This window comes from Notolepis coatsorum (genome assembly GCF_963971535.1).
Source record: "Notolepis coatsorum genome assembly, chromosome: 3".
NCBI lineage: Eukaryota > Metazoa > Chordata > Actinopteri > Aulopiformes > Paralepididae > Notolepis > Notolepis coatsorum.
The window spans coordinates 93,087,002-93,107,739 of record NC_140167.1 but is presented as its reverse complement, the minus strand read 5'-3'; the positions used below and the strand labels follow the sequence as shown (position 1 = coordinate 93,107,739).

At 43.3% G+C, this 20,738-nt stretch overlaps 1 protein-coding gene across 1 annotated transcript in view; it reads right to left on the bottom strand.

Moving 5' to 3' along the window:
- Nucleotides 1–6,818: 6,818 nt before the first annotated feature.
- The window catches only part of ghrhrl (growth hormone releasing hormone receptor, like), a gene marked incomplete at both ends in the record, with an annotated part of 149,358 nt that continues 135,438 nt past the window's right edge, over nt 6,819–20,738 (bottom strand). The window contains 3 exons of the mRNA XM_084310116.1: nt 6,819–6,920; nt 16,107–16,148; nt 20,099–20,228. Coding sequence (XP_084166242.1) covers nt 6,819–6,920; nt 16,107–16,148; nt 20,099–20,228 — 274 coding nt within the window. The remainder of the gene's footprint in view (nt 6,921–16,106; nt 16,149–20,098; nt 20,229–20,738) is intronic.

The window sequence follows — 20,738 nt, the reverse complement described above, 5'->3', positions numbered from 1 at the left end:
CCGTCCTGTACGGGGGGGCTGTGCTGCAGTGACTCCACATCCTGCCCATGCATTCTGTACTTCCCATTCCATTCATCCAAACGAGCCCAAAAGGGGAGCCTGAGCATCAAATCCCTCTCCAGATCCTCTGTCCCTGCTCTGAACCCTGCTGGACTTGAGGTAATAATACTATACCGGTAACCTAGACTAGTCCGTGGGTAAAGTAAGGACTGGTGGAAGCTTTCACGTAAGACACAAGTAAAGAAATAAAATAAAACGTTTCCCGTGGCAATGGAGCGCATAATGATGTCTGAGGTGAAGTCTGAAAGTAATTTTACGCAGCTCATGAGTCATTCTACGGAACCAATGTGTGTTTTTCAAAGTGTGAAGCTATTATAATTCAAGTGTTATTGTTGTTAACATGATGTTTGATCATCAAATACTATTCTTAAAGAGTAACATACTACACTCATTTTTCATTTGTAGGCTACATGGTTGATTGATTGATTGATTGATTGATTGATTGATTGAATGAATGAAAACTTTATTAACAGATTGCAGAATGGGTACAGTAGCCTACAGTACAGCTCAATACTATCTATGTTAAACTAGGAGATCACATGTCTGATATATACGACAACAACTATGGAGTTGCACAAGGGAGTTCCTTTAGGTCCTTTACTCTTCTCCCTTTACATGTTACCGCTGGGTGATATCATCAGAGAACATAATGTAGATTTCCATAGCTATGCGGATGATACACAACTGTACATATCTGCTGAACCAAATGATACAGCGATTAGCTCCATTACAGACTGCTTACTGGCAATAAATAAATGGATGAGTAAGAACTTCCTGAAACTAAACGAGAACAAAACTGAAATTCTAATTATCGGCTCCAAAACTAAAAAAGAAACATTAATAAAGAACCTGGGGGGACTAACCCCTTGGATCAAATCTGAGGTCACTAGTCTTGGGGTTGTCATAGATTCAGAACTGAACTTCAATTCTCATATTAGCAAAGTGACGAAAACATCGTTCTTCCATCTCAGAAATATAGCAAAAGTACGACCATTTATTAATCAGAACGATGCTGAGAAGCTAATTCATGCATTCATATCTAGCCGGTTAGACTACTGTAATGCACTTTTCACAGGTCTCCCTAAGAAAACCACAGAGAGGCTTCAGCTAATCCAAAACTCTGCAGCCCGACTGCTAACTAAAACCAAAAGGAGAGAGCACATTAGTCCAGTCTTAGCCGCTTTACACTGGCTTCCTGTAACATTTAGAATTGACTTTAAGGTCCTTCTCCTTACATACAAAGCTCTAAATGGACAGGGACCTAGCTACATCGCCAACACTCTAATAAATTACACACCAGCAAGAACACTGCGATCATCAGCTGCTGGACTACTAGAGACTCCCAGAAGCAGTCAAAAGAGGATCGGTAATGCAGCCTTTATCAACTATGCCCCAAAACTATGGAACAAACTACCCCAAAACATCAGGGAAGCCAACTCGCTAGACATCTTTAAAAGACAGCTCTTTGCTCAGGCATTTCACTGATAGATATCTGCTACCACCTAGTGGCAAGAGGAAACATCAGGGATATCCTGACACAACTTGTATTTATTCTTACCCTGCCTACTCTTTTACACTGCCTATCAAATTCATGTGTCGGTTATTGCACTTTTTACTTCTTACTGATGACTATTTTTAAACTGAATCATTTTAAACTATTCTTATTATTTGCTATGCTCGCTCATGCCTGTATTTTTTATGTCCGTTCTATTTTATAATTTTTATTTTATTTTATTTTATTTTTATTTTACTATTTTTAAACTGAATCATTTTAAACTATTTTTACTATTTGTGTTACTGAAAACTGTAAGCGGAGAGCCTATTGGGATGCTAGATCCTAATGTGAAACACTGTGATTCTACCTGTCTATCTTTTTATGCTTATGCCTGTATTTTTTACTGTTGTGCTGTAGTAGCATTGTAGAACCAGGTTAACTGTGTCCTGGCTGTAGCATTGCTGTAGCATTGTAGTAGAACCAGGTTAACTGTGTCCTGGCTGTAGTAGAACCAGGTTAACTGTGTCCTGGCTGTAGCATTGTAGCATTGTAGAACCAGGTTAACTGTGTCCTGGCTGTAGTAGAACCAGGTTAACTGTGTCCTGGCTGTAGTAGAACCAGGTTAACTGTGTCCTGGCTGTAGAACCAGGTTAACTGTGTCCTGGCTGTAGCATTGTAGAACCAGGTTAACTGTGTCCTGGCTGTAGTAGAACCAGGTTAACTGTGTCCTGGCTGTAGTAGAACCAGGTTAACTGTGTCCTGGCTGTAGAACCAGGTTAACTGTGTCCTGGCTGTAGCATTGTAGAACCAGGTTAACTGTGTCCTGGCTGTAGCATTGTAGAACCAGGTTAACTGTGTCCTGGCTGTAGTAGCCATATCTTACTATGCTCGCTCATGCCTGTATTTTTTATGTCCGTTCTATTTTATAATTTTTATTTTATTTTATTTTTATTTTACTATTTTTAAACTGAATCATTTTAAACTATTTTTACTATTTGTGTTACTGAAAACTGTAAGCGGAGAGCCTATTGGGATGCTAGATCCTAATGTGAAACACTGTGATTCTACCTGTCTATCTTTTTATGCTCGCTTATGCCTGTATTTTTTACTGTTGTGCCATATCTTACTATGCTCGCTAAACTATTTTTACTATTTGTGTTACTGAAAACTGTAAGCGGAGAGCCTATTGGGATGCTAGATCCTAATGTGAAACACTGTGATTCTACCTGTCTATCTTTTTATGCCTGTATTTTTTACTGTTGTGAAGCACTTTGAACTGCAACCTCTGTATGAAAAGTGCTATACAAATAAAGTTATTATTATTAAAGTTATTATTAATACATACAATCGTTAAGGGGATGCAGACCAGAGAAAGACTTTCGTCTTGTTTACATCAGGGTCCCCCATTTTCAATTCATCATAACATATGACACACACGACATACAGATAGACAGTACTGCTACATCTATACATTTATGACATACCAGATTTGCAAATACAGTACTGTTTGTGATACAGAAAGAGTCCAGAAAAGAGAGTATATATTTTGACATCGAAACTGTACATTGGAGGAGGTTGGGTAGGTGGGGTGCGGTTGGGTGGGTGGGGGGGGGGGGGGGGGGGGACTGTACATTGGAGGGTTGGGTGGGTGGGGGGGAGGGGGACACACTGTACATTGGAATATTGACAAAGCCATACTTGGTCATTTACTGTACATTGGAGGGGGTTGGGTTAGGACATTTGCAGGGGCCAGTTTCGAATTGCAGTCTCCCGTAGGTGTTCTAAGTGTTTTTGGGGTGGGTAGTGATTCACATTCCTTTACAGCTGTGGGTAGGGCGTTCCACATTGATGTGGCAATGCAATAATTGCGAAACGTGTTTAGTCCCTTGTTTGAGCCGAATCTGGGTTTAACATGATTTGTGGAGCTCCCTCTGGTGTTGTGATCGTGGTATTCACTGACCTTTGGGAAGTATTTTGACATGTACATGGGTACCTTGGTCGTGTAGTGTATCTTGTAGACCAGGCCCATTGCAAGTTGCTGTACTCTGTCGTCTACTCTAAGCCATCCTATAAAGTGGGCAGGGGTGAGGTGGGTTCTAGAAGTCAGGTCAAGCAGTAGTCTGACCAGTTTGTTTTGAGATGTTTGTAATATTGTTTTTAGTGCCTTTGAGGTGCTTTGGTACCATGAGGTGCAAGCATAGTCGTAGTACCCTTGAATGAGTGCTCCTGCCAGAGTCTTCAGGGTATTCTTGTTTACCAGAGAGGAGATCCGGTACAAGAATCGAGTTCGTTGGTTGACTTTTTTTATTACATTGGATGCCATTTTGTCACAGGAAAGATTAGCCTCTAGGATGGAACCCAGGTAGGTAATTTCATCTTTCCTTGTGACAATATATTGTCACCCAGTGACAATGGTCCTTTTCACAACATGACATTTACATCTAAAATATAAATGTTTATAATTTTATGTGTGTACATGTGTGTTTCTGTTTACAAAAGATATATGTATTCAAATTTGGACTCAATTTAACTTACCATCCCCATCACATTAACTTTATTTAACTTGTGAAATTAAATGCCAGGGGCTTGACAACCAATAAAAGCACAAAAACACAAATTATGGATGAAACATGCAGGCTGAAATCCATCAGGCTGTCAGGAAGCTGAACTCCCTCCCAACAACCCCTCTTACTCTGCCCCCACAGACTCTGGACTAAGAACAACCCCCACTGACACACAACACACACACACACACACACACACACACACACACACACACACACACACACACACACACACACACACACACACACACACACACACACACACACACACACACACACACACACACACACACACACACACACACACACACACACACACACACACACACACACACACACACACACACACACACACACACACACACACACACACACACACACACACACACACACACACACACACACACACACACACACACACACACACACACACACACACACACACACACACACACACACACACACACACACACACACACACACACACACACACACACACACACACACACACACACACACACACACACACACACACACACACACACACACACACACACACACACACACACACACACACACACACACACACACACACACACACACACACACACACACACACACACACACACACACACACACACACACACACACACACACACACACACACACACACACACACACACACACACACACACACACACACACACACACACACACACACACACACACACACACACACACACACACACACACACACACACACACACACACACACACACACACACACACACACACACACACACACACACACACACACACACACACACACACACACACACACACACACACACACACACACACACACACACACACACACACACACAAGGAAAGATGAAATTACCTACCTGGGTTCCATCCTAGAGGCAAATCTTTCCTGTGACAAAATGGCATCCAATGTAATAAAAAAAGTCAACCAACGAACTAGATTCTTGTACCGGATCTCCTCTCTGGTAAACAAGAATACCCTGAAGACTCTGGCAGGAGCACTCATTCAAGGGTACTATGACTATGCGTGCACCTCATGGTACCAAAGCACCTCAAAGGCGCTTAAAACAAAATTACAAACATCACAAAACAAACTGGTCAGACTACTACTTGACCTGAACCCCAGAACCCACCTCACCCCTGCCCACTTTGACAACCTAGGATGGCTTAGAGTAGACGACAGAGTACAGCAACTTGCAATGGGCCTGGTCTACAAGATACACTATACGACCGGGGTGCCCATGTACATGTCAAAATACTTCCCAAAGGTCAGTGAATACCACAACCACTACACCAGAGGAAGCTCAACAAATCATGTTAAACCCAGATTCGGCTCAAACAAGGGACTAAACACGTTTCGCAATTATGCCACAACAATGTGGAACGCCCTACCCAAAGCTGTAAAGGAATGTGAATCCCTGCCCACATTCAAAACCGCTCTTAAAGAGCACCTACGGGAGGCTGCAATTCAAAACTGGCCACCGTAAATGCCCAAAAACCCCACCACCTCCTAATAGACAGTCTCCTCCCCACCGCATGTATATATTCCCTCCCCGCCGTATGTATATTTCCCTCCCACCCACCCACCCCCTCCTAATGTACAGTCCCCTCCCCATCATATGTATATACTCTGTCAGGATCTAGGGGTAACAGTACTGTATATTTGAATACCGCTTATGTCACAAATGTATCAGTACTAAATACCTATATGTCCCTATGCCATAAATGTCATGTATGTTGTGTATGTCATAAATGTCTATATGAATTGAAAATGGGGGACCCTGATGGAAACAAGACAAACGTCTTTCTCAGATCTGCATCCCCTTAACAATTGTATGTATTGAGCCGTACTGTATTGTACCCATTCTGCAATCTGTTAAATAAAGTTTTCATTCATTCATTCATTCATTCATTCATTCATTCATTCATTCATTCATTCATTTAAAACCCTTTTAAACCTACAGGCCCCTCCTGGGGCCCAAATACCGCTGCTGCTTTTCTGTACCGTAACTCTTGGAGTATTTGCGCTATTGAAAAAAGCTCAGCGCCTGCGCTATTGAAAAAAGCTCAGCGCCGTCTGAAAGCCAAGGTAATCCAAAAACTGTGGGAGTTATTGAGGAAGTAACCACAAGTATAATTCTACATGCTTCAAGGTCAAAAAAAGTGAATTAAAATGAGCATAAAAAGCATAATCTAAAAGGCCAGGGTTCAAAATGTTTATTGCAGTGGCATAATAGTTCCATGTTCAACATTTACATATGATAAGCTAAATGAATGGGCTATTGCAGTGTCTACTTCACTAAAAACCTGTAAAAATCCCATTCCGATTTTGGTTTTCCTTGTCTAATAACAGTTTGATACACACTCAAAACATACAGTAAGTTCAAACAATAACAGACATTGTAAGCTGAAGAAGTTCTGGGGGGGAAAAAGGGTGAAAAGCACTTACTCACAGCACATTCTCTGACAATTACACAGCAATAACAACTACATTATACCCAAATGGACTGTTTCAGGCTATAGGCTTAAAAATGAACAAACAAGCACTGACTGACTGGGACATGACCTGGGTAGAAACACAAGGAGAGACTAGGGGAGAGACTAGGGAGATGGGGAGACTGGATCTGGAGGTCACAACGTGACAGGATATAGGCCTAGAACGGTGTGTCCATCTGACTGCCCTTGGGACCGGGCGGCACCGCTCCATAGCTGTTCTCCTGCCATCTCAGCCACCACATGTGGACCTCTTTCTGGACCTGTGAGAGCAACATCAGAATCCGAAAATAAACGTTATTGTTTAGCATGACTTGTATATAAGGGTTTTGTCTTCACACCACCACTGGACTAGCTTGACACAGGACTGCTGACACACCATGTATCTGATTTGATTTGATTTTGATTTGATATTTTTTATTTTCGTGTCTTACATACAGATGTATGCCCAGCCCATATGGGCTTACAAGACACATAACAATAAGTATATAATAATATACTTTACCGATTACTTAACAAATGACATATAGACCAAGATGGCCATAAGAAAATACAAGAAAATACAATAAAACGTAATATAACACAAGCTGTACTCAATGTAAATAAACAGAAAAACAAGATGAATTCAAATACAATTATATAGGATACAGTGTGTTTTGTCTCAAGTGCCATGCCTTCTCCAAAAATGCTGCAAAACCGAAGATGTCCTCCACAAAAAAACAACTCAGCATACAACTCTCAGACTGACAAAAAAAATCTGGATTTACGATTTGAATTTTCTCAAATAAAGCCCTCCTCAAAGTGGTGTACAAAGGGCAATAAAAAACAAAATGATATTCATCCTCCACCACTCCCAGATCACACAGAACACACAACCGCTCCTCCTCAGGTTTACCCTGGAATCTACCCACTTCCACAGCCAAAGGCAGGGTGCCAGACCTCAACTGGGCACACAGAGACCTCCGTCTTCTCTTTAAGTTTAACATTACATAAGGTTCAGTAAAATATTAATTTTTAATTGCAACATATTTTCTATGTTTAGGTTTTTTCCAAATCTCCACCTTCCACTTATCCTGATGGATTGTTGATAATTTTGTTTTAATTATGTGAACCTTACACTGCAGATTGTTCATAAAAATCATACTCAAGTCAGTAGAAGAAAAAATCATGGACATCTCTCTTGACCAGGGATGACCGTGTGCTCTGTCCCAATTAAAAATCTTTTTTGTCACCCTGCCATTTGGCAGCTGGACCAGGCGGTTCCATAACCTCACCATTTCACCTTTTTGCTTGACCAAGCAAGAGTCCCACCCCATGTCCCCTTCTATAGCCCCTTTTGGTGTGTATTTATGGACTCCTAAAAAGTATCTTATGGCCCGGTTCTGGATCGCATTACATTCAGGTGCATCATCAAAACCCCATACTCCAGCAGCATAAAATAAAACAGTATCAGACTGCTGACATTATGGTGCGAGGCAAGGACATACAGTACATACTGTACATGCATGACTCACAAACAGTGCAAGCAGACAATGCAATAGTTTGATGCAACAGTATTGGGACAGTGGTTTCAAGTAGTTTTTCCAAATCAAATGATGCATGTAAAAGTTCAGAATCCATTGTACACCAAACATTTCACGGACTGGCTCCCCCACCACTGAGTCTGTATGTAGCCAGAAAGGACAATAGAAGACACACAAGGTCCTCAGCCAAAGGGGACTGCGTGGTTCCGTTCAGGAAGAGTGCTTTTGGACAAATCTGCATTCTCTGTTAGAGCCACACAGTACTGGAACACTATGCCGACACACATCCGGACCTGTTACACGCTTGAACAATTAAAAAGAAAACTGTTAAAATCTGTCTCAAAGAACACCAGAGCTGCACCCACAGCTAAAGCCATTGACTGTGTGTGTATGCAATTCACCTTTATTCTGTTTTATATGTGTATTTCTGTAAAAAATGTGTATATTGTGATGATGTATTGTATTTTATGTAGGCCTATTTGATGTATGTTATGTATGATTGATAACCTTTTTTATCACTTTAGGTTGATGCCCTTTTTAACATCTTGCCCAGGGACTACAGATGAAATCTCGTCTTCTGGCTAAATCTGGCATTTACATTTTATTGTTATTAATATGCACTGTCCCTTTTACAAATAAACTTAAACTTAAAACTTAAAATCCCATTAAGTCTCATTACGATGCACTGAGGTGATCTGGTCTCTGAGAATACTGTTCACCGTTCAGATTCAGATTCAGATTCCTTTATTAAGCCATTTGTGTAAAAACACATTGGTAATTGTTGCAGCATTACAGTGTATGCATTTTTTCATTTCTTTTTTCACAGTAACAACAACACCAACACAGACACAGGACAAAAACAGTGCAGTGGAGGATTAATAATTTAAATACATATATATATAGAGTGTAAAGTGCAGAGTTCCAGTAAAGACTAGTGCAGTCAGTGTCATTGTGCCAGTGTCACTTGGGGGCAGAGAGGGGGGGACCTGAGGCATTGATCAGCCTGGCGGCTGAGGGGAAGAAGCTCAGTCTGTGACGAGCTTTCACGGCCTTTGGGATCCTCAGCCTTCTCCCAGAGGGGAGCAGGGTGAAGAGGCTGTGGGAGGGGTGGGAGGGGTCGGCCATGATCTTCCTCGCCCTCTTCAGCGCCCTGGAGTCGTGCAGGGACCTGAGGGAGGGCAGGAGACAGCCGATCACCCTCTCCGCGGAGAGAAAATCACCCGCTGCAGCTTGGCGAGATCTTTTGCCGCTGCAGCGGGGAACCAGGAGATGATGGAGTGGGTGAGGATGGACTCAATGATGGCCGTGTAAAATTGGGCCATCATGGTCCTCGGCAGTTTGTATTTATTCAACTGCCGGAGGAAGAACATCCTCCCCTCCACAGTGCTGCTCTGTGTTGGTTTATTAATCCTGTCACGGTGCTGCTCTGTGTTGGTTTATTAATCCTGTCACAGTGCTGCTCCCTGTTGGTTTATTAATCCTGTCACAGTGCTGCTCTGTGTTGGTTTATTAATCCTGTCACAGTGCTGCTCTGTGTTGGTTTATTAATCCTGTCACAGTGCTGCTCTGTGTTGGTTTATTAATCCTGTCACAGTGCTGCTCTGTGTTGGTTTATTAACCCTGTCACGGTGCTGCTCTGTGTTGGTTTATTAATCCTGTCACAGTGCTGCTCCCTGTTGGTTTATTAATCCTGTCACAGTGCTGCTCTGTGTTGGTTTATTAATCCTGTCACGGTGCTGCTCCCTGTTGGTTTATTAATCCTGTCACAGTGCTGCTCTGTGTTGGTTTATTAATCCTGTCACAGTGCTGCTCTGTGTTGGTTTATTAATCCTGTCACAGTGCTGCTCCCTGTTGGTTTATTAATCCTGTCACAGTGCTGCTCTGTGTTGGTTTATTAATCCTGTCACAGTGCTGCTCCCTGTTGGTTTATTAACCCTGTCACAGTGCTGCTCCCTGTTGGTTTATTAATCCTGTCACAGTGCTGCTCCCTGTTGGTTTATTAATCCTGTGTCATAATCACAGCACGGGCCTACTTCACTCCCCCTCCTTTTCCCCTCATGTCCTCCACACGCTCCTCTTCATCCCCCTCTCTATCCACTGCGCACTCCTCATCATCCTCTCTTTCTTCAGTCACCCCTTCCTTCACCCTCATTCACCCAGCTGTATTCCATCCCCCTAATTCACACACGGGCAAACACCCCACTCTCCCCAGCTGCACCCTATCCTCCCCTGATGAGGGGACTATATCTGCACCTCGACGCTGACCAGAAGCTGTCGTGGTATTAATTACCACTGTCCAGGTACGACGTCTCTGCCACAAGCTCTACTGCTAGATACCCTCCGTGTATTGGCTTACTCTAACCCGTTTCTCTCCTGTGCCCCAAAGGACCGCCGTCCCTGTCTGGACGTCACCTGTTCCCGAAGAGGAACGCCTATTCTCCCGCTGCCACCCAGCAGCTCCAGCGTCCCTGTCTGGACGTCACCTGTTCCCGAAGAGGAACGCCTATTCTCCCGCTGCCACCCAGCAGCTCCAGCGTCCCTGTCTGGACGTCACCTGTTCCCGAAGAGGAACACCTATCCACCCGCTGCCACCCAGCAGCTCCCCCGACAAGCATCAGGACCGCTTGCTCGCTCACTGCCGCCGTGGCAGCCACAGGACAGAACATTAACCCCGTTCTATTTCCCCCCAATTCCTGTGTTGCTCAATTTCCATTAAACACCCTTGAAACCACTCCTTTCTCTTCTCGTGTATTCAGCAATTGGGCTGTGCTCCAGACTCCAGTTCTCACATCCTGTCACAGTGCTGCTCTGTGTTGGTTTATTAATCCTGTCACGGTGCTGCTCTGTGTTGGTTTATTAATCCTGTCAAAGTGCTGCTCCCTGTTGGTTTATTAATCCTGTCACAGTGCTGCTCTGTGTTGGTTTATTAATCCTGTCACAGTGCTGCTCCCTGTTGGTTTATTAACCCTGTCACAGTGCTGCTCCCTGTTGGTTTATTAATCCTGTCACAGTGCTGCTCCCTGTTGGTTTATTAATCCTGTGTCATAATCACAGCACGGGCCTACTTCACTCCCCCTCCTTTTCCCCTCATGTCCTCCACACGCTCCTCTTCATCCCCCTCTCTATCCACTGCGCACTCCTCATCATCCTCTCTTTCTTCAGTCACCCCTTCCTTCCCTGTTGGTTTATTAATCCTGTCACAGTGCTGCTCCCTGTTGGTTTATTAACCCTGTCACAGTGCTGCTCCCTGTTGGTTTATTAACCCTGTCACAGTGCTGCTCCCTGTTGGTTTATTAATCCTGTCACAGTGCTGCTCCCTGTTGGTTTATTAACCCTGTCACAGTGCTGCTCCCTGTTGGTTTATTAACCCTGTCACAGTGCTGCTCCCTGTTGGTTTATTAATCCTGTCACAGTGCTGCTCCCTGTTGGTTTATTAATCCTGTCACAGTGCTGCTCCCTGTTGGTTTATTAATCCTGTCACAGTGCTGCTCCCTGTTGGTTTATTAATCCTGTCACAGTGCTGCTCTGTGTTGGTTTATTAATCCTGTCACAGTGCTGCTCTGTGTTGGTTTATTAATCCTAATAATAATAATCCTGTCACCGTGCTGCTCTCTGCCCTGTAGAGTTAGACCCACTCACCTGCAGTAACACAGTTTTTTTATTTATTTTTTTTTTCCCTTCATTTTCCTCCGATTTTCTCCCATCCCAATGTTAGTCGTATGCCAATTCCCAGTCCCTTCCTGGTCGCTGCGCACTTACCCCCCACAGTCAGATCATCTGGGAGAGTGGAGGCTACCACGTGCTTCCTCCGACACACGTCCAGCCAATCACCGCTTCTTTTCACCTGGCAGCGCGGATTCTCATCGAGAGGGCGTAGCGTGTGGGAGGACCACACTATCCCCCTCAAGTCCTATCCGCGCTTAGCAGGCGCCCCGACCGAACTGTAGGAGTCGCTGTTTACAACGACCCGGACCCACCCCGCCAGCTTCTCCCACCCTCTAATACAGCCAATTGTATTAGTGCAGATGGCCAGCCAAGCTGGTGACAACCCCGGAGCTGTGAGCTGGATTCGAACAGGCGAATCCAGCTCACAGCTCCGGGGCTGGTGACGAACGCAATCTCCGCTCGGCAACCTAACCGCCCGCTGTAACACAGTTCTATGTATAATACATCTTGCCGGCATGTCGAATTATTAGAATTAGAATTATTGTTACTTGTAGCTGTCTTCACATGTGTTGAGGCTGAAGCTAGCCAAGCTGAAACTTAAGCCATTTATTTCATTGTGTATTTTCACAGTATGCATACTAACATGACACAAACACACATTGGGAATTGAAAGGTTGTTTATTGTAATTAACTGTTGTTATTGACCAATTTAGTCCCTGTGCTCTCCTGCACTTGTTTGTGTTTGTGTTTCTCCCGCAGGTGGGTTCACTGACAAGAACTGGGAGAGTCCAAGGCATTTTATAGTGGGGAGTTTAATTATGTTACAAAAAATCCACATGAAAGAGAACCAGGCCCTCTCAACTTTAATTTAATTTGAAATTAAAATGTGATCAGTACAAAAACAACCAAATTTACATTACTGTCCAAATATTTTTTTCATTGAATTAACCTAAGCCCTGCCCTCTTTTCTTGATCCTCTTGATTAACTCAACTGTCTATTTTACTGCTATCTATTTTATACTTATTTTATGTCTGCACTTTTTTTTTTCTGCTGTGAAACACTTTGAGCTGCAATTCTTGTATGAAAGGTGCTGTAATACAAATAATGTTGGTAAAACGACTGCAGCAGCCAATTACATAGTTCCAGGGCCCTCCACCCCCACGCCTGATATTTTCATGACCCCCCCTCCCCCCCCCCCAGTCTGTCCTCGGAGGGCCTTCCTGAGACAGCCCTGCCCCCCCCCCCCCCCCCCCCCCCCTGTTCGGTTGTTTATGACCTTGTTATAGGGAGGTGTAGTGGTTTACGTCATTGTTGTTTCCGGCCGGTCCACCTCGCTTGAAATTGCAATGCATTTCCAACGGACACATTTCTAAATCGTCTCGTTTAAAACAAATAAAGCATGAACATTGGCAAGGTGTACCTTTCTGTGTATATTCATCCACAATCTATAGCTCAACATGAAACAATTCGCAATTAATCGTAAAATAATTACGTATAATTGTATTTAAACCAAAACAATGCTTAAACAATAATGTTAGTGATAGAAGGGAACTCATTTTGTGCAAAAATGGAAAGCTTGCCAATGTTTATGAGGCAGAATTATTACAATAGCCGATAATACATGTTCCCAATGATAAATCCCTATACGGGTGGACCGCGCGGGAAACTAAAGTGATGTCAGACTACACCCTACTCCAGGGTTTGTTGATGGGGAAACAGTGTACCTGTTGTGTGGGTACAACGCGTCCCCCTGAACCTGATATAATCTGTAATATTGATGTGACACACATACATTTTATTATTATAGTAATGTAGAACAGCGTCTACAGTCTATAGTTTAATTAGCTTACAAAAAGCCACATGAAACAGAACCAGGCCCTCTCAACTTTTACCTCAAAAGTCAACATTTGATTTGAAATAAAAATGTTATCAGTACAAAAACAAAACTCAAGCCCCGCCCTCTTTTCTTGATACTTTTGTTAGCCATTTTTTTCTTTTGCTTGTCTGAACATTCATGCAGTGATGTAGTTATCAGAAAGGTAAACAGACTATACTGTAGTTCTATGTCTTTTCTGCATAAGGAAACCAGACCTTTATGGCTGAGTTCATCATTGTTTCCATGGACACAGTGCATAAACAAGGCTGTACAGACGTGTGACATTTAATTATTTAACTTTTTTCAACAAATCTCTAATTTATAAAAGAGACTAAAAGATATGGGGAGAACAATAATATAATATTATTTATTCAATATGGAAATATAATATAAGTATAAGTAGCACCGGTTAGTTTACTTCCTGTCTGGGCAGAGATTTTTGACAGTGGAACGTCGTCCAACTCTCTGCGTAGGAGCATTGGATTTTCATTTACTCTACAACTACTTTCTTTTTTCTACTCTAAGAGGGTCTGGAGTTGTCATCAGAATGTAACTACTTCCCTCGAGATGAGAGAGATAAGCATCTAACCACTCCATCCTTGAAGCCTTAACCTACTTTCAAGAGGTTTATTTGTCACATGAGGAAAGTCATAATGTATGTCAATGTATAGAACCCCTCTTTGGTGTGGATTCACTGATTTACAGTTATTAATTAAAGGTACAATCCAGATTTGTATATTCCTATATTCATGTTTTTTACTCAACGTGACGTGTAAATGAGGGAAACCTCAGTTGCCTTTCGAGTTTAAATAAAGGACTGAAATGAAATATATGTCCTTGAAGAGTTTGGCTTATAGTTGGAAAATAGTCCAACTACAAAATAACTTAGAACTCAAAATAACTCCCATGTTTACACATTTTACAAATGTAAATACATATTTTACAACATGCCTAACCTAAAATCATGTAAAACCCATGTTTAGCATGTCCTCATAGAAAGGACTTGGATTTGGACTTAGGCCTTTAAATTCCCAAAGGAACATAGGCCGTCGACGAAGCTCCTCCATCCTCTCCGGTCTTGTGCCCTCCGCTCCAGATCTTGCCAGGACAGCCCTTCTTTCTTCATCTCCTGTTCTGTGGTATTCGGTCTGCCTCTCTTCCTCCTGCCCTGTGGGTTCCATGTCAGTGCCCGCTTTGTGATTGATTTCTTTCTTCTGAGTGTGTGATCTATCCACTTCCACTTCCTCCTCCGGATTTGAATTTCGATTGTGTCCTGTTTGGTGAGTTCCCACAGGTTGGCGTTAAGAGATGGTGTTGGGCCAGTATATTCCCAGGAGGCATCTGAGGCACCGGTTGGTGAAGGTCTGTAGCTTGTTGAGTATAGTGGTGGTGGTTTTCCAGGATTCTGAGCCATATAGTAGAGTGGTCTTTACGTTTGAGTTGAAGATTTCTAGCTTGGTCTTGAGTGACAGGTTTTTTGCCTTCCAGATAATGTTTAGCATGTTGAATGTTGTCCTTGCCTTTCCAATCCTGGCTTGGACATCGTCTTCCGTACCCCCTTCCACAGAAATTATGCTTCCAAGGTAAGTGAAGCTGTTTACATCCTCTAATGGGTTTTGTTCCATGGTTATGAGTGTGTTGTTCTTGCTGTTGATACGCATTACTTTGGTTTTGGATGAGTTTATTTTGAGCCCGAGCAGAGCAGCAGTTTCTTCCAGTTTTCCCAATTTTTCCTGCATCTGTTGATCATGTGTGTGAGCCAGTAGTGCCAGGTCATCAGCGAAATCCAGATCGTCCAGCTGCTCCGTCAAGCTCCATTGTATGCCGGTTTTTCTGTTGCTGGTTGTTTCTTTCATCACCCAGTCTATGCAGAGGAGGAAAAGAAAGGGTGAGAGCAGGCACCCCTGCCTCACACCAGTCAGGACCTTGAAAGCTTCTGATATACATCCTTCATGGAGGACTTGACATCTCATCCCTTGGTAGGTGTTCCTTACGATGTTGATGATCTTTGCTGGGATCCCCTAGTGGGCCATCAGTTTCCACAGCATTTCCCTATCCACGCTGTCAAAGGCTTTCTCAAAATCTATGAAATTCACATAGACAGAAGAGTTCCATTCAATAGACTGTTCGATGATAATCCTAAGGGTGGCGATTTGGTCTCCTCATAGAAAGGCTCAGATAATAAATTTCACACTGAAAGAAATAAACTCCAAATAAATTACTGTGGAAACAAAGCCGGAGGGCGGGGTTAACCATACTGTAATCATGGATTGTGCCTTTAAGAGAAATCATTGTCACAATGAATTATGTGTTTTACTTCATATCAGAGTAATTGCTTGACAGCGGTGTGTTTTGTGTGCATTCCAACGTGGCTTAGACTGACCTCCTGGTTGAGAAAGCAGTAGAGAATGGCTACAATAAGCCCCTGCAATAGAGAGAGAGATTAAACTATTAACATTCTGAAAGTAACAGACTAGCAGGCCTATTCAACATCTGGAAAAGGGCACCCATGTAAAAGAAGACTGTATGTCAATTCACGTCAATTACAATTCAATAAATGAAGCCGGAGACTCAAAAAAGGAATGAAAATCGACTATGCATCACTCAGATGAAACCATCAAACGACGGTTCGATTCTGAATACATTTGTAGCTTCATAATGAGTTTTCCGTTAGCCGTGGTCTTTCCATTCATCCATTCGACACGAAAGATGGAATTAAAGTGATATAAGCTATTTTACACTGCGTGCCATGATCACAGCCTACATTACAGCTAACCTATGCCAATATTCTGCAGCCAGTGGGTTTTATAGTGATGGTTGTTTGATATGAAGTCATACAAAGGGGAGAAGGCTGAACAAAAGCATATTTCACATGCAGGACAGCGAAGCGGCTTGCTACGTGTGCACTTCAGCAGAAAGAAGCATTTAGGATGAGCTCTCGTCTGTCTTTGCCAGACGCAGGCGTCCGTGTCAAGCTCCAGTGGCTACTCTCCCCCCCAGGTTCCAGCCAACACTGAATACATATCCATCCTCTCTTTCTGAAAAGCTCCTGGGTGGCAATCATGTAACTACTGTAAGTGCTCATTGATCAGCGCACAAGGCTGCCAATGACTGCTAGTGACCTCATTATGAATGTATAGTGCACCAGAGGACTCCAGCCACACGCCAATCCCCCTTCATCAGGCATCTCATTTCAGACGGTATGATTAAGCATGCAATCCAAGTCTATAGTTACAGTATTCCATTCAAATAGGATTATAGTTGTTATGTTATGACGTTGCTTGTCATCTCCTTCACTGGATTAGGTCCTGTGCTTCCTGATCATACGCTTTCACTACCACACTACAAAGGGTTAACGCTTTCACTACCACACTAAAAATGGTTAACTCTTTCACTACCACACTAAAAATGGTTAACTCTTTCACTACCACACTAAAAAGGGTTAACGCTTTCACTACCACACTAAAAAGGGTTAATGCTTTCACTACCACACTAAAAAGGGTTAACGCTTTCACTACCACACTACAAAGAGTTACCGCTTTCACTACCACACTAAAAAGGGTTAACGCTTTCACTACCACACTACAAAGAGTTACCGCTTTCACTACCACACTACAAAGAGTTACCGCTTTCACTACCACACTAAAAAGGGTTACCGCTTTCACTACCACACTACAAAGAGTTATCGCTTTCACTACCACACTACAAAGAGTTATCGCTTTCACTACCACACTACAGAAGGTTAACCCTTTCACTACCACACTACAGAAGGTTAACCCTTTCACTACCACACTAAAAAGGGTTAACGCTTTCACTACCACACTACAAAGGGTTAACGCTTTCACTACCACACTACAGAAGGTTAACCGTCTGTAGTGTGGTAGTGAAAGGTTAACCTTCTGTAGTGTGGAAGTTAAAGGGTTAAAGGGACACTTCACCAAAGAAACAATGCTCATTAATTTTGCACATAATCTCACACACGTCCAAAAACCCTAAACTGTTTAAAACTCAAAGCTGCAAAAAAAAAAAAAAAAAAACAGGTCTGAGACCTTTTTCCGCCGTGATCTCAATATAATCTCCTCGAGTGTCGCCATGTTTTATGTTTTACGTTGCAAATCTGGATCGTGGATAGTTTAGAAGGAAGATATTCTTCTATATAATTCTGTGGATTTGGCCCTCATCTGCCCCCTAGTGGATAGACGTACGTGAACAACGCAGGCGCTTGGCTACCCGTACGCGTGAATATTAAAGGCAACCAACTTGTGTTCAGCTTTTCGTTCAGCGTTTCTCTGATTGGCCACACGGCCAATCAATCAATCCACTAGCACACGCCCTTCGCGGCAAGAGAGACTCGAGAGACGCGGCGAGACGCGGCAGACGCGCATGCGCATGAGGCTCCCCCAGGTACTATTGAGAGGAGCGCCCTTGTTGGTTAATGCCACTGGTGTTCTGTTGTGTGACTGTACTAAACTCTTCCACCATGCCCACATGACCGACATTTGACATACAGTACACCTCCTATCTATGTTGGGATTATGTTTGGTCATGACAAAACAATAAAAATCGCTACTGTTAGTGCCACCACCCACTTCAATGACAGAGCTCTCATATTTGCGAATGCATAAACTATATCTTAAATTATGGCGATGTGTCTAATATGGCTGTCGCGAAGTCATTGATAAGCGACAGCCATATTAGACACATAGCCATAATTTAAGATATAGTTTATGCATTCGCAAAATATGAGCATAACTGTATGGGCTTTGTTTATACACGAGTGAATCTGGTAGTACAACGGTGCTGCTGCTGCTGGAGCTGAAGTGATGTACAGTGACGCGAAACATAATAATGTTACGCTTTCTAGTTCAGCGCATTTCATAACTGTATGGGCTTTGTTTATACACTAGTGAATCTGGTAGTACAACGGTGCTGCTGCTGCTGCTGCTGCTGGAGCTGAAGTGATGTACAGTGACGCGAAACATAATAATGTTACGCTTTCTAGTTCAGCGCATTTCATAACTGTATGGGCTTTGTTTATACACTAGTGAATCTGGTAGTACAACGGTGCTGCTGCTGCTGCTGGAGCTGAAGTGATGTACAGTGACGCGAAACATAATAACGTTACGCTTTCTAGTTCAGCGCATTTCATAACTGTATGGGCTTTGTTTATACACGAGTGAATCTGGTGTACAGTGACGCGAAACATAATAACGTTACGCTTTCTAGTTCAGCGCATTTCATAGCACTCCACTGCTACCGCAGCTGAACACAAGTTGGTTGACACAAGTTGGTTGCCCGCGCTGCCGCTCGCTTGCGCTCCTTGGATTTCATTTGGGACGTGGGACGACTGCGCTTGCCTGTGTGTGGGGGCGGGGCCAATCAGAGAAAAGCCAAACACAAGTTGGTTGCCTTTAATATTCACGCTACCCGTACATGTGGTTAAGCAAGTATACCGTGATCTTAAGGCACTGTACACTGTTCCCTTTGAAAACATTAAAACTAAAGCCTTCATTTTTCCATGGCTGGCAAAGATAAAGACGATGTAGTGACCAACACAATTCAGCTCAAGGGAACCTTAATCAGGGTGCAAAGGTCATGACGGTAAACGCACAACATGGTCATAGCGTTGCGGCACGTTGGTGTAGTGGTTAACACTGTCGCGTCACAGCAATAAGGTCCTGGGTTCGATTCCCGCTTGGGGACCAGGCTGCCGGGTTGCGGATTTGAGTTTGCATGTTCTCCCCGTGCTCACAACGGTTTCCCCCCCAGAAAGCGATAAACCCAATGGAAGAACATCCAGAACAGATCGCTAACGCCGTCACGTCCCTGACAGAGACGGACAGGAGCACCACTTGGATTGGCCCTCGGGCGCGGCCCACACCATGTCTGCTCAGTAACAGTGTATTGCACTACCAAAGCTACCTAGCATGTCCTATATGCTCTGTAAATAACTATGTACAGATATCGAGATGTCACACCATGTTACCTGTTACCTGTTATTGCACAATGTTTTTTATTGGATTCTATTATATGTTGTACCACTATTGCACATCGTTGCGGGCAAGACCACCCGCATTTCATTGTATACTTGTATGCCGTGACGAATAAAACTCTTGACTTGACTCCCGGGTGCCCTTGGGGGGAAGGACGACGGGATGGATCAAGCGCAGAGAGGCATTTCATCGGCGACCCAATGCGTGTGTGTGTGTGTGTGTGTGTGTGTGTGCGTGTGTGTGTGTGTGTGTGTGTGTGTGTGTGTGTGTGTGTGTGTGTGTGTGTGTGTGTGTGCGTGCGTGCGTGTGTTGGCCATCTTACATGCGTGTTTGCTGAATTATAAATAAATGTGCATGTGTGAGTTTGTGTGTGTGGTGTTACCTGAAAAGATCCCATGCAGAGCTCAATACAGAAACGGAGGTTGACATTGATGTAGTCGGGCAGGAAGTTGAAGAACATGTAGTGGGTTCCGAACAGAGGGATGAGAAGGAGGGTGGACTTAGTCAGGCGTCTGTTGGACGGACAGAGGGAGGGAGTAAGGATTGTTTTCACCACACAGTTGCTGTGTGCAAGGGTGCATATTAATCTAGGAGTTGAGATGAATTGAAGCGTCCACTTTACTTAACAAGATCTGCATATGCATGAGGTTCCTGGAGCTTTGAGTCAATTACTGATTGTATGCCATTTACATTTAACATTTTGTCATTTGACACTTTTATCCAAAGCGACTTACAAGTTCTGTACGACAAGTCAGCAGGAAGGGTACAACTCTTATCAGCTGAGTAACAATGTTCATCAAAGTGTTGAAACTTGAGTGCTGCAGTGTTGAGTGCATACAGTAGTAGAGACATGAATTTATATAGCGCCTTTCACATACCCAAGGCGCTTTACAATAGAAGGGGGAGGGGACAGGATAACGATGACCTAAACTAAGAAACAAAATACAAAACAGAACAGAACAAAACAGAACAGAAGAAAAACAGGACAAAACTAAATAGAACAAACCAGAATGAATGGGATA